An 18,036-nucleotide genomic window follows, 5' to 3' on the forward strand; every position below is an offset into this window, starting at 1 on the left:
AAAGTCGACGGTAAAAATGTGTTCCTCGTCTCCCTAGAAATATTCCTAGATTAAAATTGCACCAGATTGTCCTAATCGTATGTATATTCAAGAAGCATACGCACGTAGATATTAAAATTAGGTAAAATTCTTCACTCAAATCCGTCAATTAAAATTGAGATTTTATTCTAAAAATTTATTTTAGTTGCAAAATTGTGAGCCTTTCTTACATATATATAAAATTTTTGTTATTACACATTGATGCAAATTATGTTAATTACATAAGAAGATACATTACAATGATTAAATAAATATGTTAAAAATTAATATACATATATTTGTCTTATATTTTTCCATTACTCAATGTTAAAAAGTTTATTACAATCAATTAAAATGTCTGACACTTGATATACAAGCAATAACATAAATAACAATATCAAGAGATTATTTTATTAATTCAATTGCAATATTGTTTATCTTTCATTTCATATATACCTAGACTTATCATATACATACAACTTACATTTTATTCTTAAGTTATATATCAGCACTAACATTCATGAATACGAGGTTGTGAATGCAAGTATTGTATAAACATTACAGCAATGTTTTAGTCCTCATTATTTGGTCTAGATGTTATCTATAAATTCATTTATGTTAGAAAAACACACATTAATAATCTTGTATCTCTTGAGCCGTGTCCCAAAAATGCTGCTGATTTTCACCTAATTTCTTCTGTATTCTCCGCACGTGGATTCAAGGGAAACCGTCATCGTCCTCCTCAGCCATCTCTTTGGCCAGCTCCAAGTCCTGTTGTTCTCTTTCTCTACGTTCCTCAGCGGACTCCAAGTCCTTCCCGTACGACTTGGGTGGATAACGCATCGCCTTGACACTCTGATTGTGCAGGTCCAGACAGAAAGTGATTCTCTGATGGAAGGCCAGCAGCGGTTCCTTAGTGCAGTAAATATCCGTAGTCTCTTTACTACGCATATAACCGTTTTCTGGGTCCAGAGTAGCCTCGATGACCCCGTCGCGAATCGCTTTGGCGACGATAAACTCCGCGTCTACGCTAGAATCCAGCCCCAATTTGCGGGCTATGTCGGCCGGCGAGATACGCGAGTAGGAGAGCCCGATGGAGCGGATCGCGGTTTTGATGACGTTGTGTCGCAACCGTAAGATCAGCGTAAATGTGTGATCCGCGCGGAATTGCGGCCCAAAGTTCTCCAATACTTCACCAAACCGCTGTAGATTGCCCAGACGTACGGCCTGCGTCAACTGAAAATACGGAGCTAGGGCTCTCCGTAGAGCGGCCTGTCGGAATATCTGTCTCTCCGGAATGTCGCCCAGAAGAAGCTCCACGGCGACCGCCAATTTCTGAACAGTTTGCCTGAATCCAACCGCTGTAGTCTGCGGTGCTTTACGCATCGCTTGCACGAGATACTTGTGCGCGGCCGAGTACTCCAGCCTGGCGGCCTTTATCCTACCCAGATAGTAGAGAAATCGGGCCCATTCGTTGTTACTAGCCGATTCAGGGAAGGTCGACTTCAGCACCAGCTTGTCCGCTTGATCGTAGAGATTGTAATGCAGATAGTTACGTAGCAGACAATTGATGAGAACCGCCTGGCCCTCGAAGTCATTACGCAGAGTCGCGGTGCGCAGACGAAGATGTAGAAAACCGCGGATCTTATCCAGCTGGTTTGTCAGCTCGTACGCGCGAGAGTGATAGAAGTAGCACTTGGCTGCGATGAGATCTATGGTTCTGCGATTCTGCGCGGCGATCTTCTGGACCAATAACTCGGAGCACTGCACCGCCTCGTTGTACTTCCTGGTGTCAATGAGTCGAATCAGCACCAGCAGGTGAACGTAAGCGTCGATCTCGGGTAGTAGCGACGACGAGGAGCTGCGGAACTTTTGGACGACTGTCTGATTGTCTTCGACGTCCATCGGCTCTTCCACCCAGGCGAGCAGGGCGTCGCGCTCGGCGGCAGACCTGGTGTAGAAGCCCGTGACAAGGCCACGTAGCACGACCGGGTTAAGACGACGACGGGTGTTGGGTAAAGCGCGCAGGGCGCGCAGCACGAAGCGCGGCTCCTTGTTCTGCACGGCCTTCTCGATCTGCCGGGTATGCTCGCGGATGTCGTAGAGAGTCTGCACGTCGGTGTCCTTGCGCTCGCCCGCGCCGTCACCGTCGCCGCTCTGAGCGTCCGGCGCGTTTGCGGGGTCCACGTCCATCGCCTCGACATTTCGGCCGGTTGGCACACCCATTGCTGTTCCTCTCGCTTGTCCTGTTGTTCCTCAGCGACGATGTTGACGATACCCGTTAATCAAAGGGCCGAGATCCTCTCTTGACTGTGATTATAACCTCGTCTTTTCAGATTCTCATCGCTCCAACGCTCGTATTTGTGCAAGTTCACGCAAAGCTCGAGAGGTTAGGTTGTCCGTAAGCTTATTGGTTCGTTCACTTTTAGAGAAAACGCAAGACAAGCCATTGACGATATAGATTATAGACTCGCGACTCGATGTCTGATTTATAATTATCCCCCATAAAGTCACTAGACAATCAAGTATTTTTCTCTCATAAAACAGAATGATAGAAACCGCGTTCGAGGAGACGCTATTAGTGCGAAGGGCATCGTTCTCTCTTTGTTATTTACTCAAAGTTGAATAAGGACAGAACAGGCTGCATATCCTATAGCAAAATCAAACGAAGTGTTCCCAATTGGCCACTCGCATTTTACGCGCGAAATATAAATCATTATCAGCTACATTTTTTTCAAATTCTTTTATATTATTTATTATTATGCTATTATTTTATCAATTCTTTTTATTCTTTTTCAAATTCTTTAATTCAAAGCTATATATATATATATATATATATATATATATATATATATATATATATATGTACATACACAAAACATAATGTAAATAATAATTATATAAATTCACTATTATTAATGTTTATATTAATTATTAACTTTTGTAATATGATTAAAACGCCTATAACTATTATAGTAATTAATTGTAAAAGCTATATATTAAACTTTAAAGTAATGTATATTTATGTATATTAAATTTTATATTACATATCTGAAAAAACTTATCGTCTCATATCTTTTTTATGACTTTTATAACGTGCTATTTACACCCTTTTACAAAACAATAAACTGGAATCTTTAATTTTATTTGTAATTTATACTTATTGGTCGGTATTCATAGTTTGATCTTATATTTAAGATCGTATTAGGATCCCCTTCAACCAATAAAGTAACCGCATAGCATTATTTTATTGGTTGAACTAAGTTTAAGATGATCTTAAATATAAGATCGGACTATAAATACCAGCCTCCTTTAAATCACAAGCACAAACTGTATCTAATTTTTAGTTCTTGGTCATTGATGGCGCTCTTATTTGACAACCAACCTGAACATAGAATCTCTATCTATATGTACTTGATATGTCTATGATTCAATTAAATGATGTAAACAACGATGGCGGCTACCAGCTCGCGAGTGGAGGAGTTGATAAAATATTTTAAATCGCATAATAAAATTCGAGAACAGCAGAGTCACTCGGCAAAGGTGCACAGCGTAGGATGGAGCTGCGACGGCAAATACCTGGCCTCAGGCTCCTTCGACAAGTCTGTCTGCATATTTTCTTTGTGTCCTGATCGTTTGGTTAGTAAACATGTTGTAGACTCTTTTCTTAAACGTTTATTTTTAAAGCTGGAATTTTCTGTAAGATTTGACGTTTTCATTATCTATATTTGCTCATTTATTTGTAAAATTAATAATTATGACAGAAAATTGTATGTGTAAAAATAGATATCTAAGGTAGCCATACAATGAGATATAAAAATACCAGGTGATATAAGAACTGTTTTTATAATCAAAACTTTAAATATATATATATATATATATATATATATATATATATATATATATATATATATAAAATTAAATAATTGAAGAGAATTAATGAACCCTTATTTTCTATCTTTTCAAGTTTACATTGAACACAGTTTTTAAATCCAAGATTGACTACAAAAGCCTTTAATATAAATCTTGTTTATAGAAACAGGAAACAACTTTTAGGGGACACGGTGGTAGCGTGGATCAATTGTGCTGGCATGCTTTCTATCCAGAATTATTATCCACAGCAAGTGGAGATAAAACAGTTCGTATCTGGGATACAAGGACGCAGAAATGTACAGCAAACATCAGTACCAGGGGGGAAAATATCAACATATCATGGTCACCGGACGGTAATACTATCGCGGTTGGAAATAAGGAGGATCTCGTTACTTTCATCGATGCCCGGGTAATGAAAATACGTGCGGAGGAACAGTTCAACTTTGAGGTGAACGAGATATCGTGGAACAAGGACTCGGATACATTCTACCTGACAAACGGCCAAGGTTGCGTGCATATACTTAGCTATCCCGAGTTGGAGTTGTTACACGTGATCAAGGCGCATCCCGGTACGTGTATCTGCATCGAGTTTGATCCAACTGGCCGGTATTTTGCCACCGGATCCGCTGATGCGCTGGTTTCCCTGTGGGACGCTGACGAATTGTGTTGCTTGAGGACATTTTCGCGACTGGAGTGGCCAGTACGTACTATCTCCTTTTCATTTGACGGACAGCTATTGGCGGCAGCATCTGAGGATTTAGTTATAGACATTGGTGAAGTAGAGACCGGCGAGAAGATCGCCGACGTCCCGGTGGAGGCAGCCACATTCACTGTCGCGTGGCACCCGAAACAGTATCTGCTAGCTTATGCGTGTGACGATAAAGACACTTACGACCGGAAACGCGATGCCGGAAGCTTAAAGGTGTTTGGCTTCGCGAACGATTGAGCGATCATTCTTTGTACTAGACTTGCATTGTACATTTGTCAGATTATTTTAGAAATATGTTAAGTTAAGAGATAAATTAAGAGCGATATATAAATATTGATTTAAATTCAGATATTTTACACTTGCTATACCGTAATTAACAAAGTCGTGCAACACAATCTTTTTTTTTGGAGGGGGAGAGAAGGGGGGAATAAATTTTATACAAGAAAGATAAATGTGAAAAACTTTTTTTTAGTAATGCAAATATGATATATTTATGTAAAGAGTATATCGATTCCACAATATTTGTATAAACGAAATACGATAAAAGTATCATTAAGATTGTATACAAAAAAAATGTAAAAAATTTTTACAAATGCAAGTATGGAAAAATATGATATATTTACATAAACGAGTCTGAAAATATGAGTTGATCTTTTTCTTATTTCACAATAATCGTATAAATAAGATGCAACGAAAATCTCATAAAAAAATTCTTTTTTAATAAACATAAAGTTGTACATATATAACATACATTCCAGTGAAGTTTTGTATATTTCACTTTACCGATTACGATATTCGAATCGATTTATTAATAAAACTTGAAATGAACATATATATGAAATGTTTTGTTGACGGTTCGGTTGATATGGTTACTGTGTCCAGCTTGAATCGAACCTCGAACCACGTGAGTCATATTTCATTTTGATCGCATGAAGATCATCAGCGGGAACCTCGCGTTCCTCGTTGGATCTCGCTCAGCGTCCTCCGATGATCTTCATCTCGCGATGGCAAATTCGGATGAGACAACAGCTATCTGCGAATGTTGCTGCATTCCCGAAGACGAAAGGGTGAAGAACAACTTTAATAACATTCCTAACATTCACGAGATTGACGAGGAAGAGAGCGAGACCGAAGAAACAATGATCTTGGAGCAGCCAGAACCTTCTGTTCCAGATGAAGAAAGTAATCACGTTGCGCAGGAGACCAAGGATGCGTCAGACAATGAATCAGCGTATACGGGCGAGTCCTTTTGCTCTGACGACGAGTCCTGCGACGAGTCCGAAGTCACCAACGTTGCGTCAGGATCGCTAAATCCCTCCTCTCTGGTTCGCATCACTGATATTCAGCATAGCCAGAGTATGGAAGAGCCGGATGCAGATGTCAGCGAATCAAGATGGAAAGATGCATCTTATTCGATGAGCGATGAACCGTCTCGCGCGGCTACGGCGGATAGATTGACCAGGTCGAGGAGATGCAAACGATGGAACATGAGCTTCACTGACGAGGAGATGCGTAGAATCGAGCGAGAGAACGAGCTGCTGCTGAGGAAAATTATGGCTCAACAGAAACCTCGACACAAGATCCTCGGCGAACGCAGTGTTCAGCCCAGGATCAGTAGCTCCGCGATAAACAGGAAAAAGTTGCAGAAGAGGATAGAAGACGATAATATGGTATGTAATTTCTTTTAATATCGCAGATGTGCGTATCAAAAGGTAAAGTATAATAGATGTAGCGTTTTTATATATTTCTCTAATTGTAAATTAGTAATAATTCTTTATTTGAATAGAAACTGATGAAGAAAAACTTTATTTGCAGCTGCTCCTCAGAAGGATACAACAGGCCAAGTCCTGCGTTTTCGCGAATACATCAAAAATGGGTTGTAGATTGACCTTTTTGTAGAGAAAGTCTTTTTTTACACAAAAAAAAAAAAAAGAATTTATATTATATCATTTCATTTAGAAATCAAATCAACCAATCTGCTGATCAAGATAAATTTGATAAATTGATATTACACCTATAGCAAAACTATACAAATATATAAATCACATCAAGTGATACACTTTATCGTTTTTTTTAAATATATTTACTATTAATGTCATATTGTTTTGCGAAAGAAAAGCTCACGATATTTTTTTTTTCGACTCCAACAATCTGAGGAAAAAGAAAATTCTTACTTATCAAAACATAATTATGTACTTTTTTGTGACTTCTTTATTAAAACACAACGATTACCAGTCTTGAAGAATAGGTACACATTTCTTTCATTTCATACTTTGTATACAGCGCAACCTTGTAAAACTTGTCTTGAAAATTTGCTTGAAGGTATCTCTACAAGTCAAGACTATAAAAAATCACAGTTCTCACTCGTCTCGAATAACTTAATTATCATTCGCAGTCAAATACCAAGTTCCGGGACTCTCGAGTATTGCGATAGTTCATTTTTTTACATTTTTAATTTCCCTTACATATGTATATGCGGGAAATGCCGCGAGAGAAGAGAAAAAGTGTGCTGTAAATCAATTAAATTATAAATTTCCGTATATAAGCCATGTATAACGATATAGTTATTCCTTTAAATTAATACATGCTGTGATTATAATATGAAAAACATTTTCTTTTTTTTCACTTTTTTATGCAAATTCTGTAATTTCACATGTACTATTTCCACTTCATTTGTAATCGATCAATCAATATATATGTGTATATGTTTCTCTCATAACAAACCAAACAAAAAAAAAAAAAAAAAAAAAAGAATCGATTATCCTGCATAAAATACACCCCACTCACAGTAATTTAAATTGAAATTATTGCATTAGTATGCTTTAAATAGCGAAATAAAAAAAGGAGATATGTAACATCTAGAATTTGGTTTAAGAAACAATATGAAAATAACTCATTAGAGAAACTATTCATATCCGTATGTTACTATCGTACAACATAATAGTAACATTCATATCACAAAGTACGCTCAGCGTAGTTATAACAAAATATAACAATTTCCAATGTGGCTTTCGAATCCATATATCACGGTCACGGCAATTATATTGCCGCTGTTGAGACCGTCGTTTACTTACGATTTTAGCCCCAAAAAAGTGAAACAAAAATGTACGATATCACAAGATAAAACATTTCTTCGTTCCTTCCATCATATTAATCCTCGTGATTCGTTCTCCACGATTCAGTCGATGACGGCGTCCATATTGTGTTGAGCGAACGAAACGGATCAAATCCGGATCGTTCCTGGAATAATCATTAAAAAAAATGAAATTATTTTATGAACCATTCCTTTAGACGTTTTTTAATGTTCGTTATTTTTATTTACTTGTGTATCCGACTCTGATTGTAATGTTTGTGGCATCATGGGTGGCGCAGCTGCACCCCAGGGTGCTGCAGCCCACACACCCCCCGTATTAATTCCCCACACACCACTACGTTCCTCTCCGACTGCACCTCTGGTGTACAATGGTTCCCAATTCGTATCAACTGTCCAATTATCTGCAATCATGTATTTAATGTACTTTTACTAAAATATTCTAGTATATTGCGTGTAAAATCTTTTTTTAATCTTAAAGCTATTATTAGTAATTAATATTAATAATAAATTATTGTAACTTAATTTAGATAATTTAAGATAAAAAATGTTCTCGTGCATAGCATTTTTTCTCAATAAATTTTCTTCATACCTTTCAAGTCAGACAAAACAGGCTTCTCCGTTGTTTTCGATTCCAATTGAAATCCGCTTGTACTGTCTGCCATCAAATTTATCATAGAAGTAGTATCTTCCCACAATTGACATCGCGTGTCTTCTTCAGGTGTTTCTAGTTCTACCAAAGGTTCGTCAGTTTCTGGAAGATCGTCGTATGGCACCAGCTCGCGTTCAAACTGCAAGATTCGATACGATACAATAAAATATTTGAGTTTATAATGATATTCCAGAATAAAGTTAATTGAAATTGTGATATTTACAGGATGTTCTGTGAAAGTATTGATGAAATAACTGTTCGCATGTTGTAAATCTGACTGTAAGATTAGAGGCTCCGAATTGAGTGCTTTATCTTTGTCCAATGATGCAATACAGAAAGAAGTTGGTTTTGACATCAAACTGTACTCCTTCGATGTTTGCAACTCTTGCGACTGTGGTTTAGCATACTGAACGTCTTTGACGTCGGTACCAAACACCGTAGGCAGATTTGATGTATTTGTTTGACTTTTGTGATTTATGTGATTTAAATTGGAGAACGGCAAGACGATCTCCTGACTTCGAGCTACCACGTCGCTGAACTTAGCTCTATTCTCGCCCCAACAAGACGGCGGAGGCGGTAATGGAGTGGGAATTGTTGTTCCTATACTACGCGTTACGTCCTCTTTTGGGTTTATGTTTCCGTTTACGGGAGCAGCTATAACAGTAACAAATAAGAATTTTTATAAATCTTTTACAAGATATAAAAGATACAAAAGTATATCTTTTTATACAAGATACACAAAATCTGAAAGATTTTATATTATCTACAGATATCAGTGTTCTTTGATTAGTGTGTATATATATATATGTATATATATATATATATATATATATATATATATATATATATATATATAAATTTATATGATTAAATATTATAAATTGATAAATATTGGTTTATATAGATTTTGTAATATATTTATAATACATGAATAACATACATTTGATGTGTGTTTTATCAGTTGCACGACGTTTCTGCACTGTCTTCTCCTTCCGTGGTGGATTCTTATTTTGACGTGGTAACTTGAAGGATGACTCAACAGTGCGTGAAGTATGAACATGGTGTTTTGCGCTGGATCTACTAGAGCTCGTTTTCCATCTATTTGGATTATTCTGCCTCTCCTTATCATATTCGTCGTCATCACAGTCACCTTCGTAATTATCCTTATAATCTATGCATGGCACAGGAGGAATAGACTGAGGTTTACTTTTTTTAGATATCGGCTTTCTTTGGAGCTTTTCTTGCTTCCCGCACGGTTGATCAAAATTCTGATTAAAAATTAGAAAAGAAAAATTTGTTCATACTCTGTGGAAATAACCTATTTGCTCAAAACTTTTAGGCAATGTCCAATTTTTGACAAAAATATAATTAAGGATATATACATATGTATATAAGTTGTACTTGTATAAATTATATATAATTATTTCTAATTATTTTATATATATAATATACATATAAGATTATTTAGAAAGTAAAATATAATTAAGACAAACTAAAATTTTTTATAAATTTCTTTAAAATTTATACATTTTTTATATATATCTTTTAATAAAATATAGTAATATGAAAAGGATAAAAAATATTATCATGTATAAAATTTTTTTATATATCCTTCAATGAATCAACATAACTAACACTTACTTTACAGGATGTTGTTTCATCGTGGGTCGAACTCTCCGTTGTCGTAGATGAAGTTTCTTCTTCTGAAAGGTGAATGGTTTTTTGAACGCCCGTTGATTCAAGCTTTTTCAAAGAAACGTGATTATTATGGTTACTATTATTATTTGTGGTGCTATTCGTTTGCTTATTTCGTTTGTTATCCGATTTGTTAATCCGATTGTTATTGATTATTCCCGAGTCCACTTGAACCTCATGATCGAGTAACTTCGGCTCTTCTTTGACGTTCGGTTGCATAGATTGTACTTTTCCTTTTCTGTTGGATATTGGACTGGACTTTGTAACCACATTAACGGTATACTTTTTTTCTTGAACCAATTGAGAGTCCGTGAGCAAATCATTCGCCGAACAATTGTCCGATTGAGTCTCTTGAGCGTTGCTTTGCTTCTTGCTATTATTCTTCTTCTTCAATCCGTACGTATTCGTCACATTTAAGGCGTTAGTAGTGTTATCTACATTAGACGGTTCCTCGCATCGCTTGAAAGACAGCAAATCTTTAGACTCGGTGTCCAATTTAAATCTACGTTCCTCCTCAATAGACCAGTCTGGGATTTTCAATCCTTTCTGTGCGTCTTTATCCTTACATTTTTTTACATTCATCAACGACCAGTCAGGGAAGCAAGCTTCATCCTTCTTTATCTTGTTTTTATCATCGTTCGACATGGTTCTCTCAGTCTTGTTAGTGGTACTGAGCTGCGTTGAGTTGTGCACCGAGATGTGTGACAACAGTCTCAGATCCAAAGGCGGTTGCACCGGACTCTCCTTCGAGTAATTGGCCAGGGCTCCCCGTAATATTCGGTCCGCCTCGAAGAATGAAACCGCGAGAACAATCACTAGCACTATCGACGAAATGCTAATTACCGTCCACTGTAACGCGCGTTCCCACGATGGTCTGTCGAGCACAGACGCGCACAAATCTAACGAGTGCACTGGCAAAATCGCCAATAAATTAAGTATCACCACACCATTCTCGACATTCTCGTCTTCGTTCGGTCCCACGCTTGTCAACACCAACAGCTTCCGTTCCACGCGCGACAACGTAAAATCCGGCGTGAACTCTATCTCGATTCTTTTAGTAGCGTTCGGATTTAACTTGAAGGGCGTGCAATCGAGTATCTTGAAACCGTATCCCTCGCAAAGCCAATCATTAATGTAGAAGCCATAAATCTCGATCGGCAGCTCCCCCGTGTTCCTAGCCGTGAAAGAACGCTTTACGGTAAGAACGGGGGTAGTAGCGTGTTTGCTACGGTCTCCTGAAAAGAAGCATTATGAAAAAAAAGAAAATTTCAAGATTGCGATACTTTAAATTAAAATTACTGAAAAGTGTGCAATGTAAAAAGCTCCCGTTAGTTTTTTAAAATTACAGCAAAATTTGCGAAAACACATAATAACAAGATAATGAATAAATTCATAAAATCACAAAGATCTTTATTTAAACCTTAAGGCAAAGATGAGGAAACGTACATACGTTCGCAATCTTTAAACTGCTTATCCACAAATTCAAACAGCAGGGGCGCAGTTGATCCGGGCTTGCGATTGCCGAACCTAAATTGCGCGCTCGCGCCTCGACCACTCATACGTAGGACTTCTAAAATAGTCATATTATTTCTGGAAAGGCAACGTAAAACGTACGTCAATATGTGAGATAGCTATATTATTATTCTAATTCTTCACTATTATTTTTTTCATCCTTTATCTTATAAAAATACTTGCCTAATATATAAAAAACCAGAGGATGCCGAAGCAGAGAAAGGTGTATATGCCACACGAATCATCTTTGTTTTCGAAGGGTATAAACACAAAGGAACCGATTGAGACGCTACTGGTACACCCCATTGTTTCTCGAATAACTCTCGCTCATCTGCATTCTCTTCTAGCCTAAATTCCTCCGGGACTGTAGAGGAACATTCCGCGCATACAGGCTTAAATCTGCAAGAGTATTAAAATTTCCATCGATAATTTTTAATTTATAATTCGAAAACGACTGTCAAGAAGGTCAAATGATCAATTACATACTTCGTTGGCAAAGAATGATAAAGACGTGCTCCTTGAGGATAGCTCCAGTCCATAACCAGCTGAACTATCAGCGGACTCGTGCTTGGATTATGCAATTTGATCGTTCTATACGACGTATTTCCGACTTGCGTCAGTGGAAACATCAGAACGCTTTTGTTTTTTATTCCGACCAACAAACTCGGCCAATATGGTTTAATGTTCACATAAAATCGATGACTACGCACTTCGGTCGTATCTAAACGCATCGTGACGTTTTCCCACGAGCCATCCGCGGTAGAGTTGACGAAACGCGTGTGTCGCGTGTTCAGCAAGTTCAAGTCGGAGTCTCGAGTGTGCGAGGGAAGGCTCATCGTATTCAACCATTGACTTCCTGCTATAAAATAAAATGTAATTAATTAAAGTTGTTAAACAACTAAGCACACACACACAACCTATACAATAATTTTATAGTAGAGTGATTACAAAAATAAAAATGCAACGGGAAATCTTAAATTTATAAATTGCAAATATAATTAATGTATTATGCTTACTGTTGGTGTCTACTGATAAACCTAGATAACAATGTTGCTTGCAAGTCACCGAAGAATCAATTTGTATCGAACCGACACTATTCTCGCCTTTAGATATGACTGGTATGGTAGCTTCCTCCAAAGGGATGTATTTTATTCTGTCGTCCTTGTTTATAGGTGCGATATGCGTCACTTCCATTGATTTTGAAAACGTGGAATGCACCTTGACTTGTTGCACACAGATCGAACCCTATCCGACATTGAAATTAAATGTAAACTCACAACGATATCTTGTCAAGGAAAAACTCTGGAAGAGTCTGATTGTATATTATGACTCACAGGGAAGCAATCGGTAAAAATAAGCTTCTTCAAGGAAATCTTGCCGTGCGCAACTCGCATATACACCGGCAAGGTAAATCGCTCGTATGTCGTTCGCACGAAAACGTCGCCGACAATCGTGTCTTCCTCGACCATAGGAGTCTTCACCTTGATTTTAAAAATTGCCAGAAACTTTGGCTTTATATATTGCTGAAAAAAATAAAAATATATTTATTTTTAGCATAAAAAAAATCTCGTAAACTCAATTAAAATCCTTTATGCGGAGACTCACGTTTCCAGAATGACTGCACACGGTTATATTTCGAAATTCCTTATCCAACGAAGCCGCGGGACCATTTTGACATCCCATCAATTCTAAAACCGCACCAGGCATATTCACACCCCAGCTATGTAGCTCCACATTGACAGGATTCTGATTCTCTAGCGCAAAAATTGCCTCGTTTTCGGTACCGCTTCCTACAGTGCCGAAATTCATAGTTCCCATGTCGTTTTCCTCTTCACCCGGCATAACTTTTCTCAATTTCCCATCGTAACTCAACACCGGAACTTCAGTTACGGATACGTTCGAATGTATCAATATCGACGATTCCATTTTCATGTTATCACCTTTCCGTTCTTTGGCAAGTTGTAAAGAAAATATATTGACCTTTTGCTCGGGTTTTATTACTATAGGAGTAAAATCTTTTATCTGAAAGTTCATGCAAACGGTATTTTTATTTTAGAAAGTAAATAACTGAAAAAAAAGAAATGTTAGAAACTTAATTAATTAGAAAAAGATAATAAGTTTGTACCGTAAAAAGCGATTTCGCATTCGAACACATCGTGACATTCGTAATAGCTAGTGGTAATTTAAATTTGTTCACCACGCTAAAGTTTCGGGCTTGATTAGACTGTGGAGAACAATAATGGGTAATCGATGTGTTTACTTCTAATCCACCCTGCAGCACTTGAGCTACCCATGGAATTGCTAATTTTTGATTAGAGCCACCTGGACCTGTTGCTTTTATTATCAATTTTCCTTTAAAGTGTTGCAGATCCAATCCGGTTTTCCCTGAAAAGATAATTACGAAATTATTTTAACTAGAGTAATAAACGTAATTCGTGTTTTTACGAAATAATCGACACTGTTGCATCTTACAATCATAAACCAGCATTCCAATGGCGATTGGTATATCTGTCTCTCCTGGAATTATTGCTGGCTCAAAATGCAGTTTTAATGCTTTTGATACAGGTGTATTTATAATATTCTACGACAAACATTTCGTTTGCTTAGTTTAATATCTTGAAATGTGTCGAAATGTTCTCTTTAGAAATCACTTCTGCACTCGGAAAAACTTAAACGGTTCGTTGATACAACTTACCACAACTTTGATTGCTTTTTTCGCGGAGTTTTTTAAAGCAATAGGGTGGCGAATGGGCGGCTGTAATGAACCACCCATACCTAAATTAATTATTCCAGAACTCCCACCCCAATGAAGACCAGCTCCACTTTTGACCTCTATTTCGACTGCTACCACAAGGATTTCAGCAGTGTTATTCACTTTAAACCTGCAACATATATTCCATATATATTATGTATATTAATATGTGCATAAATACAATATTGTATTTTGTTTAACCAACCTAATATATGCCGTATGATTTTTTTCCTCATAAGCATTAAAAGTTAGTCTGATGATAGGCTTCGTTTGGTAAGGTGGAATTTCCCATAATTCTCGAGTACCTTCCGGTTCGCCCGATGGTAATTCCAATTGAAATTCTCCACCGCTGCTGTATACTTCCACCACCTTTATTTATGCAACAGACGTAAATTATTAAAGTGACTAAAACATGTAAATATTTGTGTGTAATCAATATAAATATTTTCGCATACTTGTAAAGCTTCCGGATGTGGATTGTGCATATATATAAGAGGTGTAAAAGATGCATTTAATGGTAAGTTGACGACTACAGGTCGGAGTCTATAAGGACTACTAACACTTATTCCTTTGACCTGCAGATGTAGAAGCATCTTATTATGCAACACATCGTACACATATGCATAATTGAAACTACGACTGAAATAAGTCTCTCTTACCTGATACTTTAGTGTCCCATCTAAAGTGTGTATAAAAAGGTGTGTGTCGATATCACCTTCGTCTCGACCAAGGAAGACAACATTAAATGTCGTGTTCCCTAATGGTGGAATTACCTGAGGTAAATACAACATAATTAATACTAGCTAATTCAGTATATCCATATTTTTTTTTTAAGTTACTTAAGTAAATTTAATACTTAGAGATATCATAATATAATAAGTTACCATATCAGCTCAGTTATCATATGGTATAAGAGTTAAAGTACACTTTAATTTATTTTTCATGTTCTAATTGCAAGAAATTACCATTATACTCTAACTTACTTTGCTTTGAAAAAATGATGAATGGAAATGCCGTGTATTTCCAGATATCGATGAAAGATGTATGGTTTTATTGTGATCTTTGTTAAATACGATCACAGTTTCTTGGTGAGGAATACCAAGTTGTCTAAGAAGAAAAATATTACATAATATTACATAATATTATAAAAATGTACAATATTATTATATAAGAATACTATTACATAATATTCTTGATATTAAATCAAGAATGCTCTATATTAAACAGTATTCACCTTTCTTTAAAGTCCAAAATGCTTGGCTCAAAAGAAATGTGAGAGAGCAAATCTTCCATTTTATCCTCGTCCGATGTAGTATCCCTTATAAAAATATAATCACCATTCAGAAATTAGTCGTTATATAATTGAATACATATTTCTAATAGTGGACATTGAAAATAGGAGAGGTATAAGAAACATACGGTTAGTAAAGCAAAATTAGCTTAGACTTTTGGCTTTTTTCTCTTATGTATGATATAATGAAATAATTATCCACCACAAATTTTTTAATAATACATACTTTTGCTCCAAGCCTGATTAAATTTTTTAATCAGTAGAAACAAGATACATATAATAAACTTTTAAATTAATTTTTATAAAATATTTAAAAAAAATCATCCTTCTATTTCTTTTTTTAAAAAATACATAACATACATACACAACTTGCAATTATCTTATCTTTAGTTTATTAGTGGTTTCGAAGGTCACTTAAGCTTAGTAAATGTTGCTGATTCATAATATTAAACAAAAGTACGACACTAAGACCACTTTAATGGTTACAAGTATAATGAAGTTAAACATTTTTTTGTAAAACTTGGAATTATAAGAAACTGACACAAAGCTTGCAAAGTTTTTCGCGATACATACATAGGATACCCTATATAACTAACATATCAGAAGAAAAAATTATAACAAGTATTATGCTTACCCAGCTCCATGTACTGTGTTAGCAAAATCCTACAAATAACAGAGTTTCAATTTAGTATCTTTTATACTATATATATGTGTCACATTATTTTAATAATCTATAATTATTTGACAATTATTTTATTATTATTTTCATAAATGGATATATTTTATGATTTTAATTTTGTATTTACAAGTACCTTTTTCATAACTATTTAATATATAACTATATAAAAAAATTATATATAAGAAAATTACTGACCTTATGCACAGATAATGGCGACACATCATCCAAAAGATATGGAACATTTTTGTTTTCTGAAACAAAGAGTATAAAATATTAAAATATATTAGAATTTAAAATAGTTTAAATACATGTTACTGAAATAAAATATCCATGTTCATAGACTTACAGTGTTTCAAGAATCAACAAGTATATTTAAAAATATGCAAAGATTGTACAAATAGTTGATAATTACATTTAGCAATATCTAATACACAATGTATAACAAACAGTCTAATTTAACTTTGCACAAATAAAATTTCTATCACAGTGTGAAATTTCAAACATATTTAAAGAAATGTACAAAAATATAGGTATAAAAAAAATTTTTTTTTTAACATACAATTACAGCAAACATGCGCATTATTCTCGCGAAGTGCAACCTATGACATGCATATATCGCGCCTTGCGTAACATAAACACGTCAGTCGTGATAGACAGAACGCGAGGTTATATCGTCCTTATCCCGATAATTACTCTGAAAAAAAATTCGAAAAATACAGACCGCCGAGACGCGGTTCGCCGGGACGCGCGGGTCGCGTGACGATGCTTGGCGCGTAAAGCTCGCGCGCAACGTGACCTTCATCGCGAAGAGTATCCTGCGGAATTTTATATCCGCGGAGGCTTTAGCATCGCGCTTCCTTACGAATGTCATCGAGCATCTCGACGCTTTGCGACGATTCGTTCGAACTCGCGACGCTTGTCATTACAGCATAAGCGAATCTTTTCGATCAGCATTGAAATAGTTGCGGGAAGAGAAAGAGAGAGAGATAGACAGATAGAGACAGAAAGAGAGATGTTCACCATTATGATCGTGCGACGGCACGTTGGTTTGCGACGTCGTGTCCAGTAGCGTCAGCAGGAGCAAATAATACACCTTTAACTCGGGCATAATAACACCTACGCGGCTGATGCTGCTGCACTGCTGTTACGTCGACCGTTGCTGCTGTTCGCTATTTTGTCTTTAGCAGACATGAGAGTCCGCTTTCGGCCATACTTCGGTACTATCGAAGCGCGCGGTATCGATTTCGCTTCAGGCGCGAGCAGCGCGCGAAGCAGTCGCCAAACAGACGGGACGAGGCGCCATCGGCTCATCGCGCCCTCTTCCAATCGGTTCGAAAACTTATGTGTCTTATCCAAAGAACTTTCCTTTTACTCTTTGGTCTTTGGTCTTTGGTCTGATCATGCTTCAAAATTACATAATCTACTTGTCAAACACGTCGCTCCGTTTTACTCCTATTATTAGGTTCCTTCTTTTTCTTTCGTGACCTTCAAGGCATTTAATTTCAATTATCTTATGCTATATGTATTGAGTATTATTTTATTCGTGTGAAACAATTCTGAGACATGTATTGATAGAGCTTTGTTGTATATATGTATATATATATATATATATATATATATATATATATATATATATATTATATAGAAGGTAAGATTTTTAAATAATTTCGTACAAATTAAATTTTAAATGTTTATAACTTTAATTAACTTAATCGGTGATTAATATGGTATTGAAGAGAGAGATTATATAAAGTGAGAAGGATA

General features: G+C 36.3%; 4 protein-coding genes across 5 annotated transcripts; 2 read left to right on the plus strand and 2 right to left on the minus strand.

Annotated features, from left to right (window-relative positions):
- Positions 1-626: 626 nt before the first annotated feature.
- Positions 627-2,437, minus strand: Rpn3 (regulatory particle non-ATPase 3). The gene has a single exon (XM_072891355.1). The coding sequence runs from the start codon at positions 2,242-2,244 to the stop codon at positions 736-738; it is 1,509 nt and encodes a 502-aa protein (XP_072747456.1). The 5' UTR covers positions 2,245-2,437; the 3' UTR covers positions 627-735.
- Positions 2,438-3,457: 1,020 nt separating this feature from the next.
- On the plus strand, positions 3,458-5,123 carry Tex (THO complex 3 homolog tex). Its single transcript, XM_072889994.1, has 2 exons — positions 3,458-3,657; positions 4,055-5,123. Exons 1-2 carry the CDS (start codon positions 3,472-3,474, stop codon positions 4,835-4,837), a joined length of 969 nt encoding a protein of 322 aa, XP_072746095.1. The 5' UTR covers positions 3,458-3,471; the 3' UTR covers positions 4,838-5,123.
- A 173-nt stretch (positions 5,124-5,296) lies between these two features.
- Positions 5,297-6,709, plus strand: LOC140664667 (uncharacterized). Its single transcript, XM_072889995.1, has 2 exons — positions 5,297-6,270; positions 6,416-6,709. The coding sequence occupies exons 1-2, from the start codon at positions 5,530-5,532 to the stop codon at positions 6,497-6,499; spliced, it is 825 nt and encodes a 274-aa protein (XP_072746096.1). The 5' UTR covers positions 5,297-5,529; the 3' UTR covers positions 6,500-6,709.
- A 79-nt stretch (positions 6,710-6,788) lies between these two features.
- Tmem131 (Transmembrane protein 131) lies at positions 6,789-17,555 on the minus strand. Of its 2 annotated transcripts, XM_072889992.1 has the most exons (23): positions 17,293-17,555; positions 16,468-16,523; positions 16,228-16,256; positions 15,537-15,620; positions 15,286-15,409; positions 14,962-15,075; positions 14,758-14,877; positions 14,508-14,671; positions 14,246-14,432; positions 14,023-14,131; positions 13,676-13,935; positions 13,156-13,572; positions 12,885-13,073; positions 12,567-12,795; positions 12,037-12,409; positions 11,734-11,949; positions 11,489-11,628; positions 9,985-11,273; positions 9,284-9,611; positions 8,567-8,997; positions 8,284-8,482; positions 7,923-8,095; positions 6,789-7,840 (listed from the first exon to the last, which is right to left on the minus strand). In XM_072889992.1, the coding sequence occupies exons 1-23, from the start codon at positions 17,378-17,380 to the stop codon at positions 7,751-7,753; spliced, it is 5,409 nt and encodes a 1,802-aa protein (XP_072746093.1). In that variant the 5' UTR covers positions 17,381-17,555; the 3' UTR covers positions 6,789-7,750. The 2 variants fall into 2 exon arrangements, with proteins under 2 accessions (XP_072746093.1, XP_072746094.1); XM_072889993.1 differs by lacking the exon at positions 14,758-14,877.
- Positions 17,556-18,036: the final 481 nt, after the last annotated feature.

Source organism: Anoplolepis gracilipes, chromosome 4 (genome assembly GCF_047496725.1).
Source record: "Anoplolepis gracilipes chromosome 4, ASM4749672v1, whole genome shotgun sequence".
NCBI classification, from domain to species: Eukaryota; Metazoa; Arthropoda; class Insecta; order Hymenoptera; family Formicidae; genus Anoplolepis; species Anoplolepis gracilipes.

Bases quoted from the DNA above. Each gene is read 5' to 3' on its own strand.
- Rpn3 (XM_072891355.1), bottom strand. From the start codon at position 2,244: ATGGGTGTGCCAACCGGCCGAAATGTCGAGGCGATGGACGTGGACCCC.
- Tex (XM_072889994.1), top strand. From the start codon at position 3,472: ATGGCGGCTACCAGCTCGCGAGTGGAGGAGTTGATAAAATATTTTAAA. The intron at 3,658-4,054 runs GTTAGTAAACAT...TCTTGTTTATAG, and splicing joins CTTTGTGTCCTGATCGTTTG to AAACAGGAAACAACTTTTAG.
- LOC140664667 (XM_072889995.1), top strand. From the start codon at position 5,530: ATGAAGATCATCAGCGGGAACCTCGCGTTCCTCGTTGGATCTCGCTCA. The intron at 6,271-6,415 runs GTATGTAATTTC...CTTTATTTGCAG, and splicing joins GGATAGAAGACGATAATATG to CTGCTCCTCAGAAGGATACA.
- Tmem131 (XM_072889992.1), bottom strand. From the start codon at position 17,380: ATGCCCGAGTTAAAGGTGTATTATTTGCTCCTGCTGACGCTACTGGAC. The intron at 16,524-17,292 runs GTGAACATCTCT...TCTTTGTTTCAG, and splicing joins GCCGTCGCACGATCATAATG to AAAACAAAAATGTTCCATAT. The intron at 11,950-12,036 runs GTATGTAATTGA...ATACTCTTGCAG, and splicing joins TATCATTCTTTGCCAACGAA to ATTTAAGCCTGTATGCGCGG.